At 44.3% G+C, this 21,824-nt stretch overlaps 1 protein-coding gene across 8 annotated transcripts in view; it reads left to right on the top strand.

Moving 5' to 3' along the window:
* The first annotated feature begins 475 nt into the window (after positions 1–475).
* MFN1 (mitofusin 1) overlaps positions 476–21,824 on the top strand; it is a 59,212-nt gene continuing 37,863 nt past the window's right edge. For 2 of the 8 annotated variants that reach the window (XM_074963532.1, XM_074963531.1), the window contains exons 1-6: positions 476–579; positions 1,896–2,017; positions 3,362–3,497; positions 16,584–16,746; positions 17,681–17,805; positions 21,228–21,336. In XM_074963532.1, coding sequence (XP_074819633.1) covers positions 1,903–2,017; positions 3,362–3,497; positions 16,584–16,746; positions 17,681–17,805; positions 21,228–21,336 — 648 coding nt within the window. In that variant the 5' untranslated portion in view covers positions 476–579; positions 1,896–1,902. Of the gene's footprint in view, positions 580–865; positions 1,058–1,100; positions 1,161–1,486; positions 1,593–1,895; positions 2,018–3,361; positions 3,498–16,583; positions 16,747–17,680; positions 17,806–21,227; positions 21,337–21,824 lie in introns of those variants that run through there. The other 6 variants (XM_074963526.1, XM_074963530.1, XM_074963534.1 and 3 more) reach the window with 6 other exon arrangements.

Raw genomic sequence — 21,824 nt, 5'->3', positions numbered from 1 at the left:
TGCAGAGCCATGGCTGGGGGAGGGATCGAGGTTTGCCCCTTCAGCACCACAGCCACCCTCTGTCACTGGAGCTGAGGTAGGGCTGCGGGCTAGGTAACAATCTGTTGCAGCCCCAGGGGCCAGCTTGGGTGGCATGGGCGAGACTCTGCTGTGAGAAGGAGGGAGTGATGCAGCCCAGGGGGTGGGAGGGTGAAAGGAGTGTTATGGTGCTAAAACCTCCTCCCCTGGGGGGAGCTAGGTGGAGGGTGGGTAACTAGCCTCCATTTTAAATAAAGAAAGGAGCCTCCATCTCCTTCTGTGACCCCCAGTACAGACGGTGCTGAGGCTTTTCTCGTAGAGGGGTTGCCTTCACCAAAGACAGCGACTCCCTTCGACGTCACTTCCGGTCGTCCTCAGGCGGCTGCCCTCGTTAAAGATGGCGACCCCGGCCTACCGCGGCGGGCACGCTCAGGGCAAAGGAAGCGGAAGTGATGTTCGCCCCCGCCCCCGCGCACGGGGTGAGGAGGAAGGAGGTGCGGCGGGCCGCCGCAGCGCGCAGCGGTTGCTGGGTAACGGGGGAGCGAGCGAACCCGGGGCGCTGTAAGTGGGCTGGAGGGAGCAGGCGGTGGTAGGGACACGGGGCATCGCGACCTCCCCTCGTGGCCCCCTGCGCGGCAGTGAGCGGCTCTGGTCAGGCGCCGGGCCCCGTGCGCCTTAGGAGACCCGCTCCCGCCAGTCGGTCACTTTCCTGTCCGGGGGGGGGTGGGAACCCCGCCTTTTTCCGCTCTCCCGGTCCTGGGGTCGGCTGCGTCCGTGGCTCCCTGCCCCGGGCTCGTAGCCTGGTGTAACTAGCTCCTAGCCGAGCGACCCTCTTTCGGGGCTAGCAGCGAGCGGATTATTCGTGCCCCGGCTTGTCCCGCTGTGCATTCCCCCTCCACGGGCAGAGGGGAGAAGCTAGTCACTTACCCTGCTGTTTCTAGTCATTTTCATCAAGTGGCTGTCCTGCCCTTTGCACAGAGCAGCAAACCCTGCAGAGGGAAGTTTAAGTCTACATAGCTGATGACAAAGCAGGAGAAACGTGAGTTTTAAGATCTGCGAAACCTTTCTTTTTTGTTTTTAAGGTCCTAAAACGTCACTGTTGGTTTTTAAACTGTCTGACAGTGGCCCATTAAAGAGACAAGGTGAGCGAAGTAATATCAGTTATTGGTCCATGAATTAATTTATATTTTTGAGCATAAGGAAGAAAGGAGCTGGGGAAACGTCTTGAAGATGTGGCCTGATTTTTTTCAGCTCTTTGCTCGTGCAGCCACGTTGCTGGGGGGAAAAGGGGTACAAGATGTTCTGGCATACATGCATCTAGGAGGCTAGGATTGGTGATGAACTAGTGAATCTTTCACTTGTAGGGAGGGCTCTAGCTACAAGGCCTCAGAACAAAGTTAAGGTACCGTATTTAAATGCAGTTCCAGCTAAACCTGTTTCTCGATAACCTGGTCACTACGGATGGAACCAAACCAGGCGTTTAAAAAAGTGTGTTCCAGCCAGCAACCTGAAATAATGATTTGTTGAGCTGACTAACTATGCTGTACCAAACCAAATCTAATAACTTCTTTCTGGTATGTATGTAAATAAGCTTTTATGTAAACAAAGTAGATTAATATATGTATTTCTAGGACAGGAAAGAAGATATTTTAGAAATCACAATTTTCTCTTTCTCTTCGAAATCTGCTATTTCTATTGCTGCTAGATTAGAAAGCCTAAAGAACAGTAAAACCGATTTCAACTAACTTTGAAGTTGGTGTATTTGTTTTTAAAACTTACGTTTCAATTACTTTAATTGAGAGGGAACTAGATGTGTTGTTTCCTACTTGTAATTTCTAGAGAGTGTTTCAGTCATTTGTACATAATTTCTCTTACAGTTGCATAATGGCAGAAACTACTGCCTCTCCCCTGAAACACTTTGTGCTGGCTAAAAAGACAATTACTGCTATCTTTAACCAACTGCTGGAGTATGTTACTGAAGGAGCAAGTTTTGTTGAAGGTTAGTTTTCATCTTCGGGGCAGGGACCTTGTGTCTTTGTACGTGTATAGAAATAGCACAATGGGTGCCTGATCCTTATCGGGTCTTTGGGTACTATGGTAACACATACATTAATTGTAGTTATACATTCTTCAATGTCAGAGTCTTAGGATATATAGAAGTATTGCAAGGGAAGGTGGTGTGGTGCATCAAGTTGGAAAACCTAGAGTTTATTCTCTGCTCAGCTTCATTTGTTGTATAATCTTGGAAATGTCACTTAAACCTACACTTTCAAACTTGGATGTCTAATGACAGGCACCTAAATAAAAGCTGATTTTCAGAACTGTTAAGCACCTGTGGCTTCCATTGACTTTAATTAAACTACTTGTGCTAGCCAACACTAGGGTATGTCATCACTGTAGAGTTAATCTGGGTTTTTACTCAAGTATTTCCCCTAACCTTCTGCCTGTTCCCACATACGAACCTCTGAGCAGAGTTTGGTGATGTTTTCAGTCTGGGATAGCTGGCTCTTCTAGGGCTGTAGGCAAAAGCCAGAGTAAGGCTTTCACTCGGGCTGGTATCCAGTCAGTTGGCAGCGAGGATGCGTGCTAAACCACTTAAAGTGCTGATAGTCTTCCAGTGCTGTATCGGTTTCCCCCCCTTATGCCCAGAAAGAGAAGCAAGTTCTTCCACAATTCACTGGGAAAGAATCCTTGCACAGATCAACCTGGTGCAGCACAAAGAACTATGGGATATGCCCCCCGAAAGTCCTAGCAACACATAGGAGTGCGTGTAGCACCAGTATGGACTCAGTAACTCAAGGGTGGCTACTCATAACTGGGCTAGGCTATCCTGGGTGCCAGACACCCAAGTTAACTCTGCAGTGAAGACCTGCTCCAAACTAAATAGTGTTTATGGGATGGGGTTGATTCCTCCTCTTTCTCTGCCCTGCCCGCCCCCCGAAGGAGAGGGGATCACAAGGAATGGTCAAAAAAGCAGGAGACAAGTGATACCAATGACTTAGCAAATTTAGTCCAGTGTGTTGCTGTGACTTATTCCAGTTCCTAAATTCTTATGTTTTAGAAAAGAGAGATGCTGCAGGTGTATGACATGCAATTAGCAACTTCGTGTTTCACTAGTGTGACTCAATGTTAAATGAAAAGGAGTACTTGTGGCACCTTAGAGACTAACCAATTTATTTGAGCACGTTAAATGTTAGTGTTAAATGACAATGACTAATATCAGAGATTGTAGATAGCTCTTTGATGGCATATATTAAATAACATAGTGTTGATCCATAGCTAATGCCTTAGAACATAAATTGGTCTCATGATTCCTTTTGTAATAATCTTTTCTTATGTATAGCAACATACAGGAACCCAGAACTTGAATATGTAGCAACTAAAGAAGAACTGGTGAAAATACAGGCATATAAAAACAAATTGGCAGACATCGGTGAGGTGCTTTCACGGAGACACATGAAAGTTGCATTTTTTGGCAGGTAATGAACTTAATTACCAAAATAAATTGGATTTTCTATTTCAAGATTTAGTGTTTCTCTTCAAGTTGTATGCAATTGGATTTTGCATAACACCTTGTAATGATTTGTTCCCAATATAATCACAGAAATGTAAGACTGGAAGGAACCTTGATAGGTCATCTAGTGAGTCCCCTGCACTGAGGCAGGACTAAGTAATATCTAGATCATACCTGACAGCTGTTTGTCGAACTTACTCTTAAAAACCTCAAGTGACACAGATTCCACAACCTCCCTAGGTAATTTTGTTCCACTGCTTAACTACCTTTACAGTTAGGAATTTTTTCTCCTGATGTCTAACCTAAATCTCCTTATTGCAAGTTAAGCCCATTACTTCTTGTCCTGTCCTTATTGGTTAAGGAGAACAATTTATCACTCTCTCTTTTTATAACCATCTTTTACACACTGGAAGACTGCTGTTATGTCCCCTGCTCCTCCTTCTCTTCTCCAGGTTAAACTGGTTTTGTTTTTTAAATCCTTCCTTGTAGATCATGTTTTCTAGACCTTTAATAATTTTTATTGCTCTTCTCTGGACTTCCTCCTGTTTGTTCATGTCTTTCCTGAAGTGTGGAGCCCAGAACTGGATACAGTGTTCCAGTTGAGGCCTTCTAAGTGCTAAGTAGAATGAAAGAATTACTTCTCATGTTTTGCTTATAACAATCCTGCTGACACATTCCAAAATGATGTTTGCTTTTTTGGTCATAGTGTAGTATTCTTGACTCATTTAGTTTGTGATCCAGTATAACCCTAGATCCTTTTCTTCAGTGCTACTTCCTAGGCACTCATTTTTCATTTTTTATTTGTGCAATTGATTGTTCCTTCCTAAGTGTAGCACTTTGCATTTGTCCTTATTTAATTACATCCTATTTACTTCAGACCATTTCTCCAGTTTGTTACGAATTCTGATCCTGTCCTCCACAGCACTTGTAACCTCTCTAAGCTTGATTATTGTCTGCAGATTTTATAAATGTACTCCTATGCTGTTATCCAAATAATTTTATGACAATGTTGAATAGAACCGGACTCAGGACAGATCCTTTTGAGATCTCACTTGATATGCCTTTCCAGCTTGACTGTGAACCATTGATAACTACTCTGAGTATAGTTTTCCAGCCAGTTGTGCACCCACCTTAGAGTAGTTTCTCTAGGCCAGGGGGGTGTCTCAACAACAAATTTTTTGGTGGCCTCATAGTGCGGCCACCAACTCTTGCTGGTGGCCGCGCTGACAATTTTTCCTAAAATACGTAATAAACTTTAGGAAAAACAAATAAATATGGACATATATATACATATCCAAATCCTTGTAATTTATTTATGTAGCATTTCTTTCAGACTCAGTAATTTATAGTTGTCTTTATTCTTTACAGGAGCTAAACAGACTAGAAACACAAAAAGGCACTTTGCATGTTCTTGTATTTTTTTGTTTCTTTTTCTTTTTTCAGTTGCGCTTCCCCACCCCACCCCACCCCCGCAAGACTTGCCAGCTAGTAAGTCTTCTGCTGTGAAAAGTGATATTTGTATGTTTGTTAATATCACTTCTCACAGCAGACTTACTCAGCCTCAGCAAGCCCTGGGACAAATTAAGCCCTGGATGGGGAGGTGGGCAGGGAGGCAGTGGGGCCCAGGTACGATGGCAAGGGTAGCAAGTCTGGGTCCGGAGCCTGGAACCAGAGCCTGCCAGCCCAAAGCCCTGTGGCCGAAGCCTGCCTGCCTGCCTCCCCCACCCCTGGGAAAGTGGGGAATTCACTAGTTGCCTGCACCTCAAGTGTGTGTGTGTTTGGAGGGGGGCAGGGCCCAGCCACTGCTGGCAGCCCAGCGAGAGGGGCCGCTGCTTTGCATCCTGGCACCCCTCCCCCGCAATCACAGCCCAGTGGCTGTGGCTGCAAGAAAAGGCCATGGTGGCCGCATTTGAGAAACACTGTTCTGGGCTATATTGTTTGTTTATGGGATGGTCACGTGAAACAGTATCAAAGGACTTACTAAGGTTGAGATACATCACATCTACTGCTTTCCCCCAACCACAAGGCTTGTTACCCTGTCAAGGCAGGATATTCAGTTGGTTTGATATTTGTTCTTGACAAATCCTTGTTGACTGTTACTTAACATCTTCTAGGTGCTTACAAATTAATTATTTAATTAGTTGCTCCATTATCTTTCTGGGTTCCAAAGTTAAGTTGACTCTCTATAATTCTCTGGGCTGTCCTTAGTCCCCTTTTTATAGATAGGTACTATGTTTGCCCTTTCCTGTCCTCTGGGTTCTCTCCTGTCCTCCATGAGTTCTCAAAGATAATTGCTAATGGCTCAGAGATCTCAGCCAGTTCCTTAAGTGTTCTAGAATGTATTTCGTCAGGTCCTGCCAATTTGAAGACCTCTAACTTGTCTAAGGCCATGTCTACACTAGACACCTTACAGAGGCACAGCTCCTGTTGACATAATTAAACCACCCCCATCGAGCGGCGTAGCAATATTGTCGGGAATGAGTCTCCTGCCGGCATAGTGCTGTCCACACCGACACTTCTGGTCACGTATGTTGCTTAGAGGGGTGGGGGTGGGGTTTCACACCCCTGAGTGACATAAGTTATACCAACAAAAGTGCTAGTGTATACGTAGCCTAAGTAATTCTTAACTTGTTGTTTCGCTATTATAGCCTCAGATCCTGTTCCATTTCCATTGATAGTCACTATGTGAGTAGTCCGATCAGTTCTAACCTTCTTGGTGAAAACTAAAACAAAAAAGGCATTTAACATAAGCATTAATGTAGTATAATTACACACTTGTCTATTCACTGTTGCATCTTCCTTTGATTCCATCCTACTCTATAACTGCAGCTTAATTATGTACATAATGTCACATGCTTTCCACTGGCAAAATTCAATGGAATGATTAATTATTTCCATGAAACTTTTCATTGTGTGATTCTCCTGTGTAGCGCCATTGTTTAACTGAAGAGTATCTTTGAGATTGCCATCATCCTCTTCCCACAGTTCTGCTTTAACTTTGTGGTGTTCTTGTTTGTTTAATTTCCTCACACTTTTAAGGATTCTAGTTTGTGTTGAATGTTGATGACCCTGAAAAACAAAGAAAAGTTTGATTGCCCATGTTTCCATACATAAGCAACTGAGAGAAATCAGCAGAAAATGGGGGGATATCTTGAAAATAAAGTTTCAAGATAGTGGAAAGACTGACTAGTGTGAAGTTAGTCATGATTATTTGTTATAACACTAACTATGCTATGTGATTTACAAACAAGTATGAATATTTGGGATCATGTGAAATTCATAGTTAACTCTCACTTAATTTGGAAGAATGCTGGTTACAAATCTTGGTTGCAGAATGTCTTCCCCATTTAGGTAACATTCCCAAAATATTGGAAGAAAATGATCTTTTAGTACTCTTCTTCTGTTCTAAAAATAACATTTTCAAGTGTTGGGAAATAATAATAATGAGCAGTTAGTGATCATCTGAGTTCTACTTTTTTAATACATACTGCAGTAGGCAGGTAACTGCAACAACAGGCTCTGTACGTAATGAATTTGAAATAGTTCAATTCCTCAACTTAACATACTGAGGAAAATATTAAACATTTTAAGGGATACTTTCAGGTATTTAAGTACAAATGTTGGTTATATGTTGGTAGGGATTGGGGGTGGGTTTGAAAAACTTAATATTAATAGAAAACTTGTAATGACTTTAAAAAAAAAAACTTTCACTGAAAATTTTATTTGGATTGAAGCATTCCCATTCAATGTTAGGAAGCCAAATTTTGCAGCTTCATGTCAGTGCATGACTACTAGAAACTGGATTTGAGCGGATATGAAGATGAAGTTCATAAGACTTATTTTCACTGTATGCTCTGAGTGAAATGTAGAACAGTAAGTCACTATAAATGGTGAAGAGCAAGCTTAAGGTCCTGATCCCTGCAGATGCTTAGCTTTGTTTATATGAGTAGTTCTTATGAAGCAAATGGGATTTACTCGTGGGTAAAGTGAAGTATATGTGTAAGACTTTCTGAAATTCAGTCTTATCTGCATTTGGAATACTTCACTGACTAGGTAGAAAAAAATAGCTTTTTCAAGGTATTGAAATTTCACAGAATTACAACTTGAAGAAACATATAGGTATGGTGCCTGACAGAAAGTTGCCATTGCAAAGGGCTGAAGGGGTTACGGCATGGGGAGCGACAAGCTGGTGAAAATTCGACTTTAGTGCTGTATTTTGAATGAATTATGTTGGCAAATAGCCGTGTTCTAATAAATTTTCAGACTACTGTCTATTGAGTGTTAAACCACTCTTTAAGGTATGATAGCTAAAAGAAACTGATTTATCATGAGTGTCTACACAGGATTCCTTCTGTTGCTTAATAGTTAAGCCCCAATTCCTTATGAGTGATGAGTGGAAGGCTAGCGTAAAATAGGACATAGCTAAGAATGTGTTTTGAATCCCTTTAGTATACTGAGTTAACAAACAGACCTGTTAGCCAAGTTTACTAAGGGCTTGGCTACACTCTACATTTTATAGTGCTCTAACTTGCTGGCTCAGGGGGGTGAAAAATCACCCCGAGCGCAGCAAATCAGAGTGCTTTAAAGCGCTAGTGTAAACAGGCTCCGAGCGCTCGAAGCTAATCCCCTCGTGGAGGTGGATTACCAGGAGCTCTGGGAGCAAGCTCTCCCAGCGCTCGCGCGCAACCACACTCACACTTCAAAGCGCTGCTATGGGAGCGCTCCTGCGACAGCGCTTTGAAGTTTCTAGTGTAGCCATGCCCTAAATGTCTGTGTTACGTTGTTCATCCAAAATAAGGTTAGAGCTAAATTCCGTCATCTAACAAAGAGGAATTTTGTATTAAAATAAACTGGAATTACTGTTAGAGAAATGTATTTTACAATTTAAAAAAGAAAAGACAAGTTAGATCTTCCACATTTTATTGTGGAAGCCATCCTCCAGTTGAGAAGGTTATCTGAATGCATCCGATGAAGTGAGCTGTAGCTCACAAAAGCTTATGCTCAAATAAATTTGTTAGTCTCTACAGAGACTTTTTTGCGAATACAGACTAACACGGCTGCTACTCTGAAACCTTACATTAAAGAGATCTGAGTGGTCATATTTGACTGTGAGACTTTACCTTGGAATGAAAATAATTTTTGAAAAGTAGCTGAATTTATTATTATTGTCATGTTATTTGTATTAGGGTAGTGCCTAGACATCTCAGTCAGGATTAGGGTGCCATTGTGTTAGGCACACAACAAACACAGAATAAAAGGCAGTCTCTGTCTTGAAGTCTAGGGCCAGGATTACACTAAAACTTTTGCTGGTATAGCAATGTTGGTTAAGGTTGTGACTTTTTGTGTGTGAGAGGGGTGGGTGTCTTTTTTTTCTGACAAAAGTCCTATTGTAGATTCAGTTATACCAAGATACAAGTACTTTTGCCAATATAGTTTATTTTGCGGGCCACACCAGTATACGCTATACTGTCAAAAGGGCTTTTTTGTTGGTATAAGCTATGTCTACACTAGGATGGTTTGCCAGTTGTTACGAATTATTCCAGTTAGGACACGTACGGTTCATTTCTAGGCTGAGGCAACCAAATGAAGACAGACTGCAGAGTGTCTCAAAGTTTGTAGGTTTATTACGCTCGAGCGTGGTACTGCTCCGTTAAACAGAACGGGACCCCGCTTACAGGTTACACAAAGATTATATACTGTTGGCAAAACATTCTGCCTGTGTGCCTCGGGGAGCCTAAACCAATAAACAGGCCTTCTCCTTACCTATCACCAATCCCCTGCAGCCACCTTCCCCCTGCAAAAACGCTGAAGCGGCAACTATTTCAGGCATGTCGGCTGGTTCCTGTCTCCTTTTTTTCCCTTATCTTGAAACTGTCCAGCTGTCCACCTTGGTACGTGATGTGCTCGCTTCTAGTTAATGGCCAACAGGAAACCCAAAATGGAGTCACATGTGCTAACTAAGTTGATTTCCCCTAACAGTCCCTTCTTTTATTATGTACGTCAGTAAACTATACCGGGGCAGAATAACCTCAATGCAAGATTAAAATTTGCCGGCAGCATTGTAGGCATACAAAGAATAATACAAAAACAGAAACAGCCGTTAGAATGAGGTACAAAATACGCCTTCCCCAAGCCCCCAAGTCTGGCAGCCAGGAGGTGAGCCAGCTCCAGGCCTCATGAAATCCGGTTCTGGTGTTGTCAAGGGTGACACAATGAAGCGAGGTGGCCTGCTGCATAAGGGTGTGGATATCGGTTTCCACCCTGCGGTGTTGATTCACAAAGACACACAAGCTTGAGTTAACAATAGCACAAACTACCCCCCCTCTCCACCCCCATTTGCAAGGAGATAATCCAAGGCTAAGCGGTTCTGCCGTGTGGTCTGAGATAACTGAGTCACCTCAATTTGAAGGGTAGATAAGGCGTTTTCTGTGGCATTTGCCATTAATTCTAAGGCTGCAGAAATATTAACTGTAGCCTTTTCTAATTCACTCACCCCCACCCAGGGCAAAAACCAACGAACAAAGGAGTGAAAGCCTGTAGGCCGTTCAGAGAGAGGGTTTAATGGGACATTTCGTTGGTTCCTCCATACCAGGTTCCGAATTTCCCCCTGGGCCAGGGTCTGGTGTACTGCAACAGCGGGTACTATGGCTCCTAAGGTGCATGTACCACACCAACCTGCTGGGAGGACCTTATAAGCCGTGTGGTTGCACAACCAGAACCAGCCTGATCCCTCAGGGACTGGCCACGGTGCCCTGGAATACTTGGGGGAACTTGCCACACTAGAGCTAATGCAGGTGGTATCATTGCACCCTACAAAGTTACCCACAAAACAGTATTTTCGAAATTCTTACGTCGTGACACACATAAAGCATAACTACCCTGGGCCACTATATCAATAGACCAAGTTTGGATTGTAACATTCCAGTTAAATGGAGCATCTGTCCATAATCCGGCCTGGAAGGTTCGGTTGAGAGGGATAGGCACCCTACCAACGGGATTCCCTGACCTGTGTACGTGGGGGTATGACTACAGACCCAACACTGCGTTCGGTTAACCCCCGGTGCTATAGCATGGGTTAAATCCAGGAAGCTGTTGCCTTCCCATCCGTGTACCAAACTCGGGAATAGAGAGGGGATTCCACAGGCCACCCATACCAGTATTTGCATCCTCCCGCGTACCACGCAAAAAACAGGACAACAAATATAAGTCCAGGTAACAAGAAAACAAGGAGTCCTGATGGAGTCTCGAGATCCCAATAGTTGGGGAGTTCAGCCCAGGGACTGCCAGTGGTGTTCATTCCCAGGGCAGCTCGTCGGGCCCAGGCGGGGGTCCCTGCTCCAACTTAGCATAGCTCTGATGGATCCAGGAACTTCTACCTGCAACTTTTAAAGCAGAATAAGTACATAACAGAACCTGGTATGGCCCCTCCCATTGGGGTTCCAAGGGGTCTGTACAGGGGAATTTTTTTCCCACCACCCAGTCCCCTGGTTTGAAGGGAAGAACCTGTAACCCCAATGGCGCGGTTTGAAACAATTGAGCCGCAGACTGGTTGTTATTGAGCTCTGTTTGTAATCTGGCTACGTACCTGGCCAAGGTCTCATCTCCATCCAAGAGGCTAGTGTGAGCGGGAACATAGGTTCCCGGAACCAAAGCCGGCCTCCCAAACAATACCTTGAATGGGGACAAGCCCAGGGGCATACGTGGGGCCCGCCTTATGTGCCACAGGACTATGGGCAAAACCTCTGGCCACTTCAGTCCAGTCTCTTTGCAAAACTTTACTACCATCATCTTCATGCGCTCCACCAGCCATGCTGACTGGGGGTGGTAAGGGGTGTGGAGTTGTCGCGCAATCCTCAGGCACCGGTACAGCTCCTCTAAAATCTTTGCAGTGAAGTGTGATCCTTGGTCCGAGTCGATGACTTCAGGGACTCCAAATCTGGGCACAATGTCTTTCAGCAGAAATTTTACCACAGATCTGGCATCTGCTTTTCTGGTTGGTATTGCTTCGGGCTATCCGGAAAGTTGATCTCCTATTACAAGGAGGTGGCGAAACCCCGACCTTTTAGGCACTTCTGCATAGTCTATCTGTAATCGCTGAAATGGGAAGTTAGCCCAAGGTCTCCCCTGCCCTAGTGTTGGCATCGAGCTGAGACCGAGCAGAGAAGGCCAGGCAAGTAGAGCAGGAGCCAAGAACTCGCTTCACCGCTGGATAGACATGAGGCGCTGCCCAACATTTAAGAATAGCAGCTGCAGTGGCCTGAATGCCGGCAAGACCCAAAGAATGAAAATAGTGGGTGGCCGAGAGCAGATAGCAACGGGGGAGAATACGTTTGTTCCCGATTCGCCAAACCTTATCGACGCTTTCAGAGCCTTCCCAACGTTTCCAGTCCTGGAGCTCGTCAGGCGGCACATCAGCATACAAGTGTGTCCAGTCCGTCGGCGGGAAGGACGTATCCAGAAGAAGAGTTGCTGACACCAGGAGGGGCTGAAGGGCAGCAGTCTTTGCGGCCGCATTAGCCAAGGCATTAACTTGAGAGACAGGATTCTCAGACTGCTGGTGAGCATAACAGTGGACAACAGCCAGTTCGAGAGGACCTTGAATGGCTCCCAAAAGTGCAGAGATTAAAGGGCCATTTGCAATCTTAGTGCCTGAGGAGGTTAGAAACCCTCGCTGTTTCCAGAGCTGGCCCGTAGCATGGCAAATCCCGAAGACATATCAAGAGTCTGTATAAACAGTAACAGATTTCCCAACAGACAACAAGCAAGTCCTAATAAGAGCGTGCAATTCCGCGCCCTGAGCACTAAAGGAAGGTGGAAGGGGGGCTGCTTCTACAACAGTTGTCTGAGTAGTGACGGAATAGCCGGATACCCGCTGGCCCTCCAAATAGGAGGAGCCATTGGTAAAAAGGGACAGGTCCGGGTTTTTCAGAGGGAGGTCGCGTAAATCTGGGCAAGGCTTACCGCTGTCAGCGACGACGTCCATACATACATTGTGAGGCGTGCCATCCTCCAGAAGGGGTGTCAGTGTAGCAGGGTTGAGGACGTTGCAGCGGCAAAGGGTGGTGATGTCAGTGGCCAGCAGAATCAGCTTGTATTTGTGTGCCCGCTGCGGAGACATCGCCTGCGTTGTATGCTGTTTTAAGAGAACCTCAACCTCGTGGGGGACCCAGACAGTCAAAGGGTGCCGCAGAACAATAGGGCGTGACCGTTCCACCATAAGGGCTGCAGCGGCAATGGACCGCACACAGGAGACTGATCCCTGAATGACAGGGTCTAACTGTACGGAATAGTAAGCTATGGGGCGTGGGCGATCCCCTAGGTACTGCAATAGGACACCGCTGGCCACTCCCCGCTGCTCGTGACTGAAGAGAAAAAATGGTTTACTGTAATCCGGGAGTCCCAAGGCGGGTGCAGAGATCAGGGCTTTCTTTGTGGACGCTAAAGCGGCTTCCATCTCCGGGGTCCAGAGAACAGGATCGGGGTTAGAAGTTGTGGTGGCCTGGCCTAACGGTTTCACCAATTCCCCGAAGGCCACTATCCAGGGTTGGCAGAACCCCGCAGCCCCCAGGAAAGCCCGCAACTGCTTTTTTGTAGTCGGACGCGGGTAATCCTGGATTGCCTGTACCCTATCGGGGAGAGTAAACGCTCTCCAGGCCGAATCACAAAACCTAAATAGATCACCTGGGTTCGGCACAGCTGCAGCTTGGATGGACATGCATGGTGTCCCTTATTAGCTAATGCAGTAAGCAGAGTAACAGAATCAGCTAAACATGCATTATAATTAGAGCTAGCAATCAACAAATCATCCACATATATTGGACTAGAACAGAGGAGCTGGGCAAAACAGTGGGGAAGCCTGAGAACCCTTGGGGGAGGTGCGTCTAGGTTAGCTGCTGACCCCCCCAAGTGAACGCAAACAGATATTGTGAGTCGGGGTGCAAAGGAATACTGAAAAATACAACACACAAGTCTACAACCGTGAAACACGTAGCCGACTGGGGAATCAGTGTCAGAATAGTACTCGGATCAGGGACCACTGGGTGGGGGGTTATGACATAACTATTTATCCACGCAGATTTTGAACGAAGCGATAAACTGGGCGCCCATCCGGGCCCGGTTTTGGTTTTTCACGGGAAGGATAGGAGTATTACAAGGAGAACTTCACAGAACCAAGACCTCCTGGGTTAAGTAGCTAAAGATAAGAAGGGAAATACCTTCCTCCGCCTCCTTCGGCAAGGGATATTGTTTTACAGAGGGAGGCAGCCCATTCCTCACCTGCAGACTGACTAGAGTGGCTGATTTAAGGAGGCCCACGTCGGTGGAACTCATGCTCCACAAATTGGGTGAAACGCTGGACAATTCTGTGGGGAGATCGGGAATCGGGGTAACCGACGTCATAAGAGAAGCAACCGCCGAGTCCGGGATGGACATGCGAAGCCCCTCGGGGGCACAATATATGTGGGCTCCCAGCTTGCTAAGCACATTCTGCCCAAGAAGGTTTAGCGGGGCCTTCTGGCATAACAACAAATCTATGTGACGACTTTAAAGAACCCAGCTCCACAGGGACGGGGCAGGATAGGGGAGCCGGGCATGGGTTGCCCTCAATACCCTGCACCCAGACCTTGATATTAGAAAGAGAGCCCGGAACAAAAGTTAAAGTGGAAAGGGTGGCTCCGGTATCCACCAAAAAGGGCACAAACTGTTCCCCGATTTTCAAGTAAATTTGCGACTGCAATCCAAGATCCCATTCCAACTCTCCCACGGCTCCCAAAGTTTCCGCCTCTAGTCACTGGGGATTGGCGAAGTCCTGGGGAGCGTTAGGGAGAAAGGAGGAACCGGTCTCTGGCTGATCCTGCCAAGGAGCCCCTCGTGGAAGCAGGGGGCATTCCCTCTTCCAGTGCCCCGGTTGCTTACAATAATTACAGTTCTCGTTCCTTGTCCCACGTCCGCGTCTCCTCCCCCTTGTATTCCCGTGTCCCTGCCAGTGCTGATTCCCCAAGGGAACCTGCAATGCGGCTGCCAGCATACTTCCTTCTTCTTTTGCTTCCATTTTTCCTTCGCTTTCTCCTCGTCCCTACCATAAAACACAAAAGTGGCCAGGCGAACTACTTCGCTTAGGGGTTTCCCTGGCCAATCAGGAACATGTTTAGTTAAATACTTCCTTATGTCCGGCGCCACTTGATCGACAAAGTAAGAGACCATCATCGTGCGGCTAACCTGAGCTTCTGGCTCCACCTCTCCCCCATACATTCTAACCTGCTTAAACAAGCGGGCCAAAAATGCAGAGGGATGCTCATTTAGGTCTTGCTGGCACTCTCTAATTTTTGACCAATTTGCTGTCTTACTACCTGCCCTACGGATGCTCTCCAGGAGCCCTTCCCGGGCAGCTGAGAGGCTGGCCTGACCATTGAGGTCATTAGGATTCCAACCTGGATCGGCTTCGGGCCAAGGGGTGCGATTCTCAGCGTCCCCCGCCCAACGCCGATTAGCGTCTAGAATAGAATACCTCTCGTCGGGGTAAATAGGGTTTGAAAAATAGCCTGGACATCTGCCCAATTAGGGTTAAATGCCGTAAAGACTGAACGGATAGTCTGTAGGACTCTTTCCGGATCGTCGCGCAACCTCGGCATCTGTGACTGCCAGGTTACCAGGTCCCCAGGGCCAAAAGGGCGGTGGACCGTGACCATAGTGACACGGTCATTGCTCATCGCAACGGGCTGTTGTATCAGGGGCGCTTGAAGCACAACAGGGGGTAGGGTTAGAGACGGGTATAGAGGGGCAACAGGAGGAGGAGTAGGGGGAAGAGACGGAGGAGGGAAAGCAGCATAGGGCGGAGCGGAACCCGCAAGCGGCATGCAAACCTTAGATCTGGTACCAGAGCCCAAAGTCGAGGGGCGCCCCTTATCTCGGGCGTATGCCCAATTATCCCATACATACCAATAATCCATTTGAGCTGAATGCTTGTCTTCCAGCTGTTGTCTAAGGCAGGTTAATTCATCCTGTCCAAAAGTTCCATCGAGTGGCCATCCAAAGGGCGTCTGAATAGTCAGCGCTGGCCACTCGACTTTACACAAAATTATAGCTCTCCTTTTACCTAACCCATGGGTGCCAGAAATATTTTTCCAATTCTCGAGACTCTCAGCCAGAGGGGTTCCCCTGCTCACACTCTGCCCAGAGCCCATTCTAGGGCTACCAAAAGAACTCCTAATGTGCCACCTTATCGCCTAAACGACGGCCCACCTCCCGTTCCTCGGAGTTCTCGAAGGTGAACTCACCCGGTGCCGGCTGGAGTTGTCTGAGGGAAGGAGTGCGGCTTCGCTTACAAGGGCGAGCCTAGAGTCCCTTCGTGGTCGCCAAAACTGTTACGAATTATTCCAGTTAGGACACGTACGGTTCGTTTCTAGGCTGAGGCAACCAAATGGAGACAGACTGCAGAGTGTCTCAAAGTTTGTAGGTTTATTACACTCGAGCGTGGTACTGCTCCGTTAAGCAGAACGGGACCCCGCTTACAGGTTACACAAAGATTATATACTGTTGGCAAAACATCCTGCCTGTGTGCCTCGGGGAGCCTAAACCAATAAACAGGCCTTCTCCTTACCTATCACCAATCCCCTGCAGCCACCTTCCCCCTGCAAAAACGCTGAAACAGCAACTATTTCAGGCATATCGGCTGGTTCCTGTCTCCTTTGTTTCCCTTATCCTGAAACTGTCCAACTGTCCACCTTGAAGGATCCTTCTTTGGTACATGATGTGCTCGCTTCTAGTTAATGGCCGACAGGAAACCCAAAATGGAGTTACATGCGCTAACTAAGTTGATTTCACCTGACAGTATAGCTATTCTGGGAACCTTTTTTTTTTTTTTTTTTTAGTGTAGATCTGGCCTTAGGCCCTATTCCTGCAAGCTGTTCTGTATGGACACAAGGGTATGCCATGAGGAACAACTTGAAGAATCTGGGCCTAATTAAGTAGGGAGAATACAATCTAAAGCAAAGGTGTGTTTGTTTTTCTGTATGCCTTGCTTTAAATACTTTTATATTCTCTCTTCCTCTAGAACAAGCAGTGGAAAGAGTTCTGTCATTAATGCAATGTTGTGGGATAAGGTCCTTCCTAGTGGGATTGGCCACACAACGAATTGCTTTCTCAGTGTAGAAGGAACAGATGGTGATAAGGCTTATCTCATGACTGAAGGATCAGATGAAAAGAAGAGTGTCAAGGTATAGTTTTTCAATGGTTAAGAAGCAGGTGCTTGGAAACCTAGTATTAAAAGGACCATTTTGTTAGGTGCAATATTTAACACTTACCATTTTTAAGTATGGGGAACATAAGCCAAAATGTGTTTATTATTTCAAAGTCATTCTTCCAGCACTGAAATAACTAAATAAAACTAAAACAAAGTCTATAGCTCGCTCTTAGGCCTTGCATGTAAATGGCTCATTTGTACGTTACTCTATCGAATGGTTTGTGTATGTAGGACCACCAGTAAGTTCTATAACTTTTCAAAGTTCTGGAAGGCTCACATTTGAAAAATACACATGGACCATTTTCTTCCAAAAACTTACAATGTAAATTCAGAAAAATATGCCTCTTGTTTACTTTTTAAACGTTTTGCATTCTTAAACATTTATTTTGATTTGTTAAACCCCTGTTAAAGGAGAGCTAATTATAATCTTGCATTGGGTTCCCATGCTTCAGTTATTACCAGCTGTTGATTGTTTTTTGTTTTGTTTCGTAAACCAGTCTGGCTTGTTCGGCATGAGGTTCAGAAATGACCATTTTAATCCATTAAGTGTATTTAAAGAATTATCCTTTAAATACAGTGAGAGGTAGTGTGCTGGCCTCCTAGCATTTGAAGAAGTACATTAACGCTCAGTGGTAACCCTCCAGCCATATAAGGAATACCACCACTCCAAAGAGAGTCCTGTCTTTTTTTCAAAGTGTAGAAAAATGACTGTTTAGACACTAAGGGATGTGAAGGGCCCTGGATGGAAAGAAGGCATTTGAAAAAATGATTCACAATATTTAAGATGTAAGTTGAAACCTTGTATCAGTGATCTATTCAAAAAGTCTTGGTTCTAGTTTTATTTTTTTTAAGGCTGTTATTGCAAGCCTAAGTATCTTTCTTTTTCTGATGCTTTACATTCTTCACAGACTGTTAATCAACTTGCCCATGCGCTTCATATGGATAAAGACCTGGAAGCTGGCTGTCTTGTCCATGTCTTTTGGCCCAAGGCAAAGTGTGCTCTCCTGAGAGATGACTTGGTTTTGGTGGACAGGTATAAGTATTATTTTATTAAGCCAGTTATCTAAAGAGTCTTCTGCATTATCTGATCCACACTAATTGTGTTACTAAAACCTAAGTGAAATGTATAGTTGATTTAATGTTGTGGTCTTTAGATATGTCGTAAATAAGTTAACATGAAAAATTTTAAGTGCTTGAAGTTTGTTCCTTTGTGTAGACGCTCTGGTCTTCCTCATCAAACCACTGTACATATTTTGGCTGAGTCACAGTTGGAACGAGAGTGTGTCCCATCATTGAGCTCAGAAGGTCTCTAGCTTTTGGCTGAGTTAAGCTTATACTTTAAAAAACAAACTAATACGTTAAGCTCATCCTACCAGCTGTAACGCTTTCCCTGTCCCCCAGGAGCCTAGTCATCCTGTGAACCCCTCATACTTATCTAAAATATAGACAATCTGGGCTTTTGATGGAAAAGATTTTTTGATAAGGACTTCAGTGCTGAGATAATACAGTGATGGCATTCTAGAAATGCCTAAAAGAGAGACTTTTTGAAGGCCCCAGCCTATGGCTGTGGATCTGTTAAATTCACATTATGTGGTTTATTTGTGGAATCAAAGAATTCTAGACTGTATTGTCTGATTTTCTACAAACATTTCAAATACATAAGGATTCCTCTGCCATCCTGGATATAAGCTGCCTATTTTTTTTTTCACCTCTTACGTGGTATATAGAAACTACAATGTGGTTTTGCTCTTATGAGTGATTTTGTAACAAAGGCACTTTATTACTGAGCAGCTGACAAATTGTCTCCACTTGAAATGCTACAGCAACGTAGCTGCAGTGGGAATAGGTTCTTCCATTGGCGTAAGTAATCCACCTCCCTGAGAGGTAGTAGGTAGGTAGGTCAATGCAAAAATTCTTCTGTCAACCTAGCACTGTCTACACTGGGGATTAGGTCAGTTTAACTACATTGCTTAGGGGTGTGGATTTTTCACACCCTCCCCTTCCCACCGAGTGACGTAGTGGGGTTGACCTACCTTTTTAGTGCAGGCCAGGCTTGAGTATATTCAGAGTACACATTGCTCACTACCCATGGGGAAAAAAAGTACTACTACTAATTATTGTGCCTGTGAACTTATGTCTTTGAAATCAGTGGGAGCATTGTTATTTTCTTCCTCGAATGCCGGATCTGTCCACGTGTAAGCAATACAGAGCCAACCCAGTTGGCAGAGTGAGCTGGCTTCTGTTTTTCTTGCACATCATCAACAGAATTGTAATTAAGTGGCAGCTCTGTATTATACCTTCAGCGATGCCTGTGCAACCCCACTGAACACAGTGGGAATACACAATGGTCTTTGAGGACACAATTTGAGGACAATAAGGTTGCACAAGGGTAATTTAGGCTATGATTGCCTATCAGAATCCTTGTCGCTAGTGAGGAAGTGTGAGAAGGAGAAGTTAGTTTGTTTCTCAGATTCCAGATTGAATTTGTAAAGCTTCTGGGAGGAGGGGAGGGAATCTTTTTATGAGTAAATTGAGCAAATTTGAATGGGAAATGATTGAGAGATAACAAACAAGGGACTTCACAATGCTATTTCCAGTTACTTTGTACAGCTGAATTGCGCTTTAAATATTCTTCCTTTTTAAGAAACTGCTAGAAATTGACTATCTTAACTTGTGTTTAATGAAGGTTTTTGCTTGGGAACTTCTCAGGGTTTTTTTTTCTCGAGAGTAAAAGGAATGCTTACAGATAAGTCGTTATGGCATTTGCAAGCTACAAAGAGATTCCAGAACTTGGAAGTGTAGCTGGTTGAAAAAGCGGAAAAATATTTAGCAAAAAAGGCCCTATTTTTTGGTTGAAATCTGAAATATCAACATTTTTTTGTTGTTGAAACTTTGGAATTTTCCACCAGTTCTATAACTGTTTGAAAAGTGGGAGAAATTTTATGTGGGGGAGAAATTTGGAGGGGGGGAAATCTTTTTTTTTTTTTTTCCAATTTTAAAGAAATTTTTCAAAAAATTTTAATGAAATATGGGAAATTTTGACCAGCTTCACTTGCAAGCCATGCGGGTGGAGTTTACAGATTGCTCAGCCCTGAATCCTACACGTACATACAATTCTTCATCCTTCCCCGGACCACTTGCATCAGATCAAGTTAAGACCTCTGCAGAGCCCTTTTTGTGTGCAAAAGCTACTTCTAATAACTAAATAATTAAGGCCCTAGTTTAATCGTGGGATGATTGTCTAAAAATTGCAGCTTTGAGTTGCGGACAAGCCATGGAAAATCATGTAAAAGTAATAATGGATCTTATTATTTGTGGTAACATGGTCCCTCATTACTTTCTTGCAATTTTCCACGGGGCTGGGACCAGGGGCTCCCGCTGTGAAAATAGAGGTGGAAGCCTAATATTGCAGGATCTGCAATATTGTGAATTAAGTAGGGCTTTATAAATATTTAATTACTTGACAGGATTCAGAAACTTTCCCTTTCTCTTGGCCAATACGTATAATAGTTCTGATAAACCAAAAAATAATGTTCAAAAAATGTTTAAGAAATAAGATTGACCTACTCTTTGAACTTTCATCCATCAAATACAAAGTCTTGTTTAATTTCACGCTTACCAGATAAATTCCACCCTACCGTTGAGATTATACCTGTAAAATTTCAGGCAGAGGGCTTTAATTTTGGCTGGAATGTGGGAGTAAAAAATCAGATTTACAATGGCTACTTTCAATTTTAACTATCTCCCAAATCCTACACATGCATCTGAAAAATTGGTTTTTTACCCATGAAAGCTTATGCCCAAATAAATCTGTTAGTCTTTAAGGTGCCACTGGACTCCTTGTTGTTTTTGTGGATACAGACTAATACGCCTACCTCCTGATACTTATCTCCCAAATGTATCTCCAGAATCATGGGAAAGTACATTTTGTTAGAAACTTGGAACACTAGTGACAGGATGTTTTTTGTTCTGCAATTTATAGAGATGACTTTTTAAAATTTGTAAGTGAGGTTAATGCTAATTTATTTTTTAAGCTATTTTGGCAACTCTGAAGATGTGTTCACAAAACTTTCTCAATATTCTCTTAGCAGTGCACTTCAGCGTGCCCTTGGAGGGACTGTTCATGGGGATGAAAGAATAATTGATGCTTGTAGCCCATTCAGCACTTGGCTTCTCTGCTGAGATTGGCAACAGTCTTCCATTTGTATTGGTGGCTTTTATGATGCTGCTATCTGTCCATTAGAAACTGAATGGAGACAACCAACTGGTTTTACATAACTGACTGAACAGCTGCCAGATGATAGTTACTTTCTGTCATGACCAACTTGTGCTGCATTTCATCAGGGTTTCACATCCCAATACGAAGCCCCAGAGACATCCAGTCCTCTTGTTCAGTTTCTAAAAATGAAGAACTTTATTTTTCTTGATACTGATAAATATGTCTTTCTCCAACAGCCCTGGTACAGATGTCACTACAGAGCTAGACACCTGGATTGACAAATTTTGTTTAGATGCTGATGTCTTTGTCTTGGTTGCTAATTCAGAATCAACTCTCATGAATACGGTAGGACATTCTCGTGTTAATTAAAATTGTTCGGTCTTCGCTTAAATGCACAAGTATCCAGTAAGATGACTTCCCAAGGTCCATTGGTATGTGGGAGCTTCTGCTTTCCTCCTAGAATTTATACAGTGAATTTTCCATGATTATTGGGGGCTAACAGCACAGTGTGGTATAATGGTTAAAGCATCAGCATCCTGTTCTCCCCTTTATTGCTGATTTGCTCTGACTCTAGGCAAAGTCATTTATGCTTTCTGCCTCCATTTCCCCCATCTATAAAATGGCAGTAATACTTGCCCAACTTTATAGGAGGCTCAAGATTTTCTGATGAAAAAGATTAACAGTAAGAGTGTTATCATCAAGGAAACAGACTGCACTAAAATACGTTATACACAGAATTGAAAGAAGATATAAAAGATCATGGCATTTAAGGACAGAAGGGACAACCAGATCATGTAGTCTGACCTTCTGTATGTCACAGGCCACCAACCATG

This window comes from Natator depressus, chromosome 9 (assembly GCF_965152275.1).
Source record: "Natator depressus isolate rNatDep1 chromosome 9, rNatDep2.hap1, whole genome shotgun sequence".
Classification (NCBI taxonomy): Eukaryota; Metazoa; Chordata; order Testudines; family Cheloniidae; genus Natator; species Natator depressus.
Note: the sequence above shows the minus strand (reverse complement) of the source record. Positions and strands in the feature narration are given on the sequence as shown.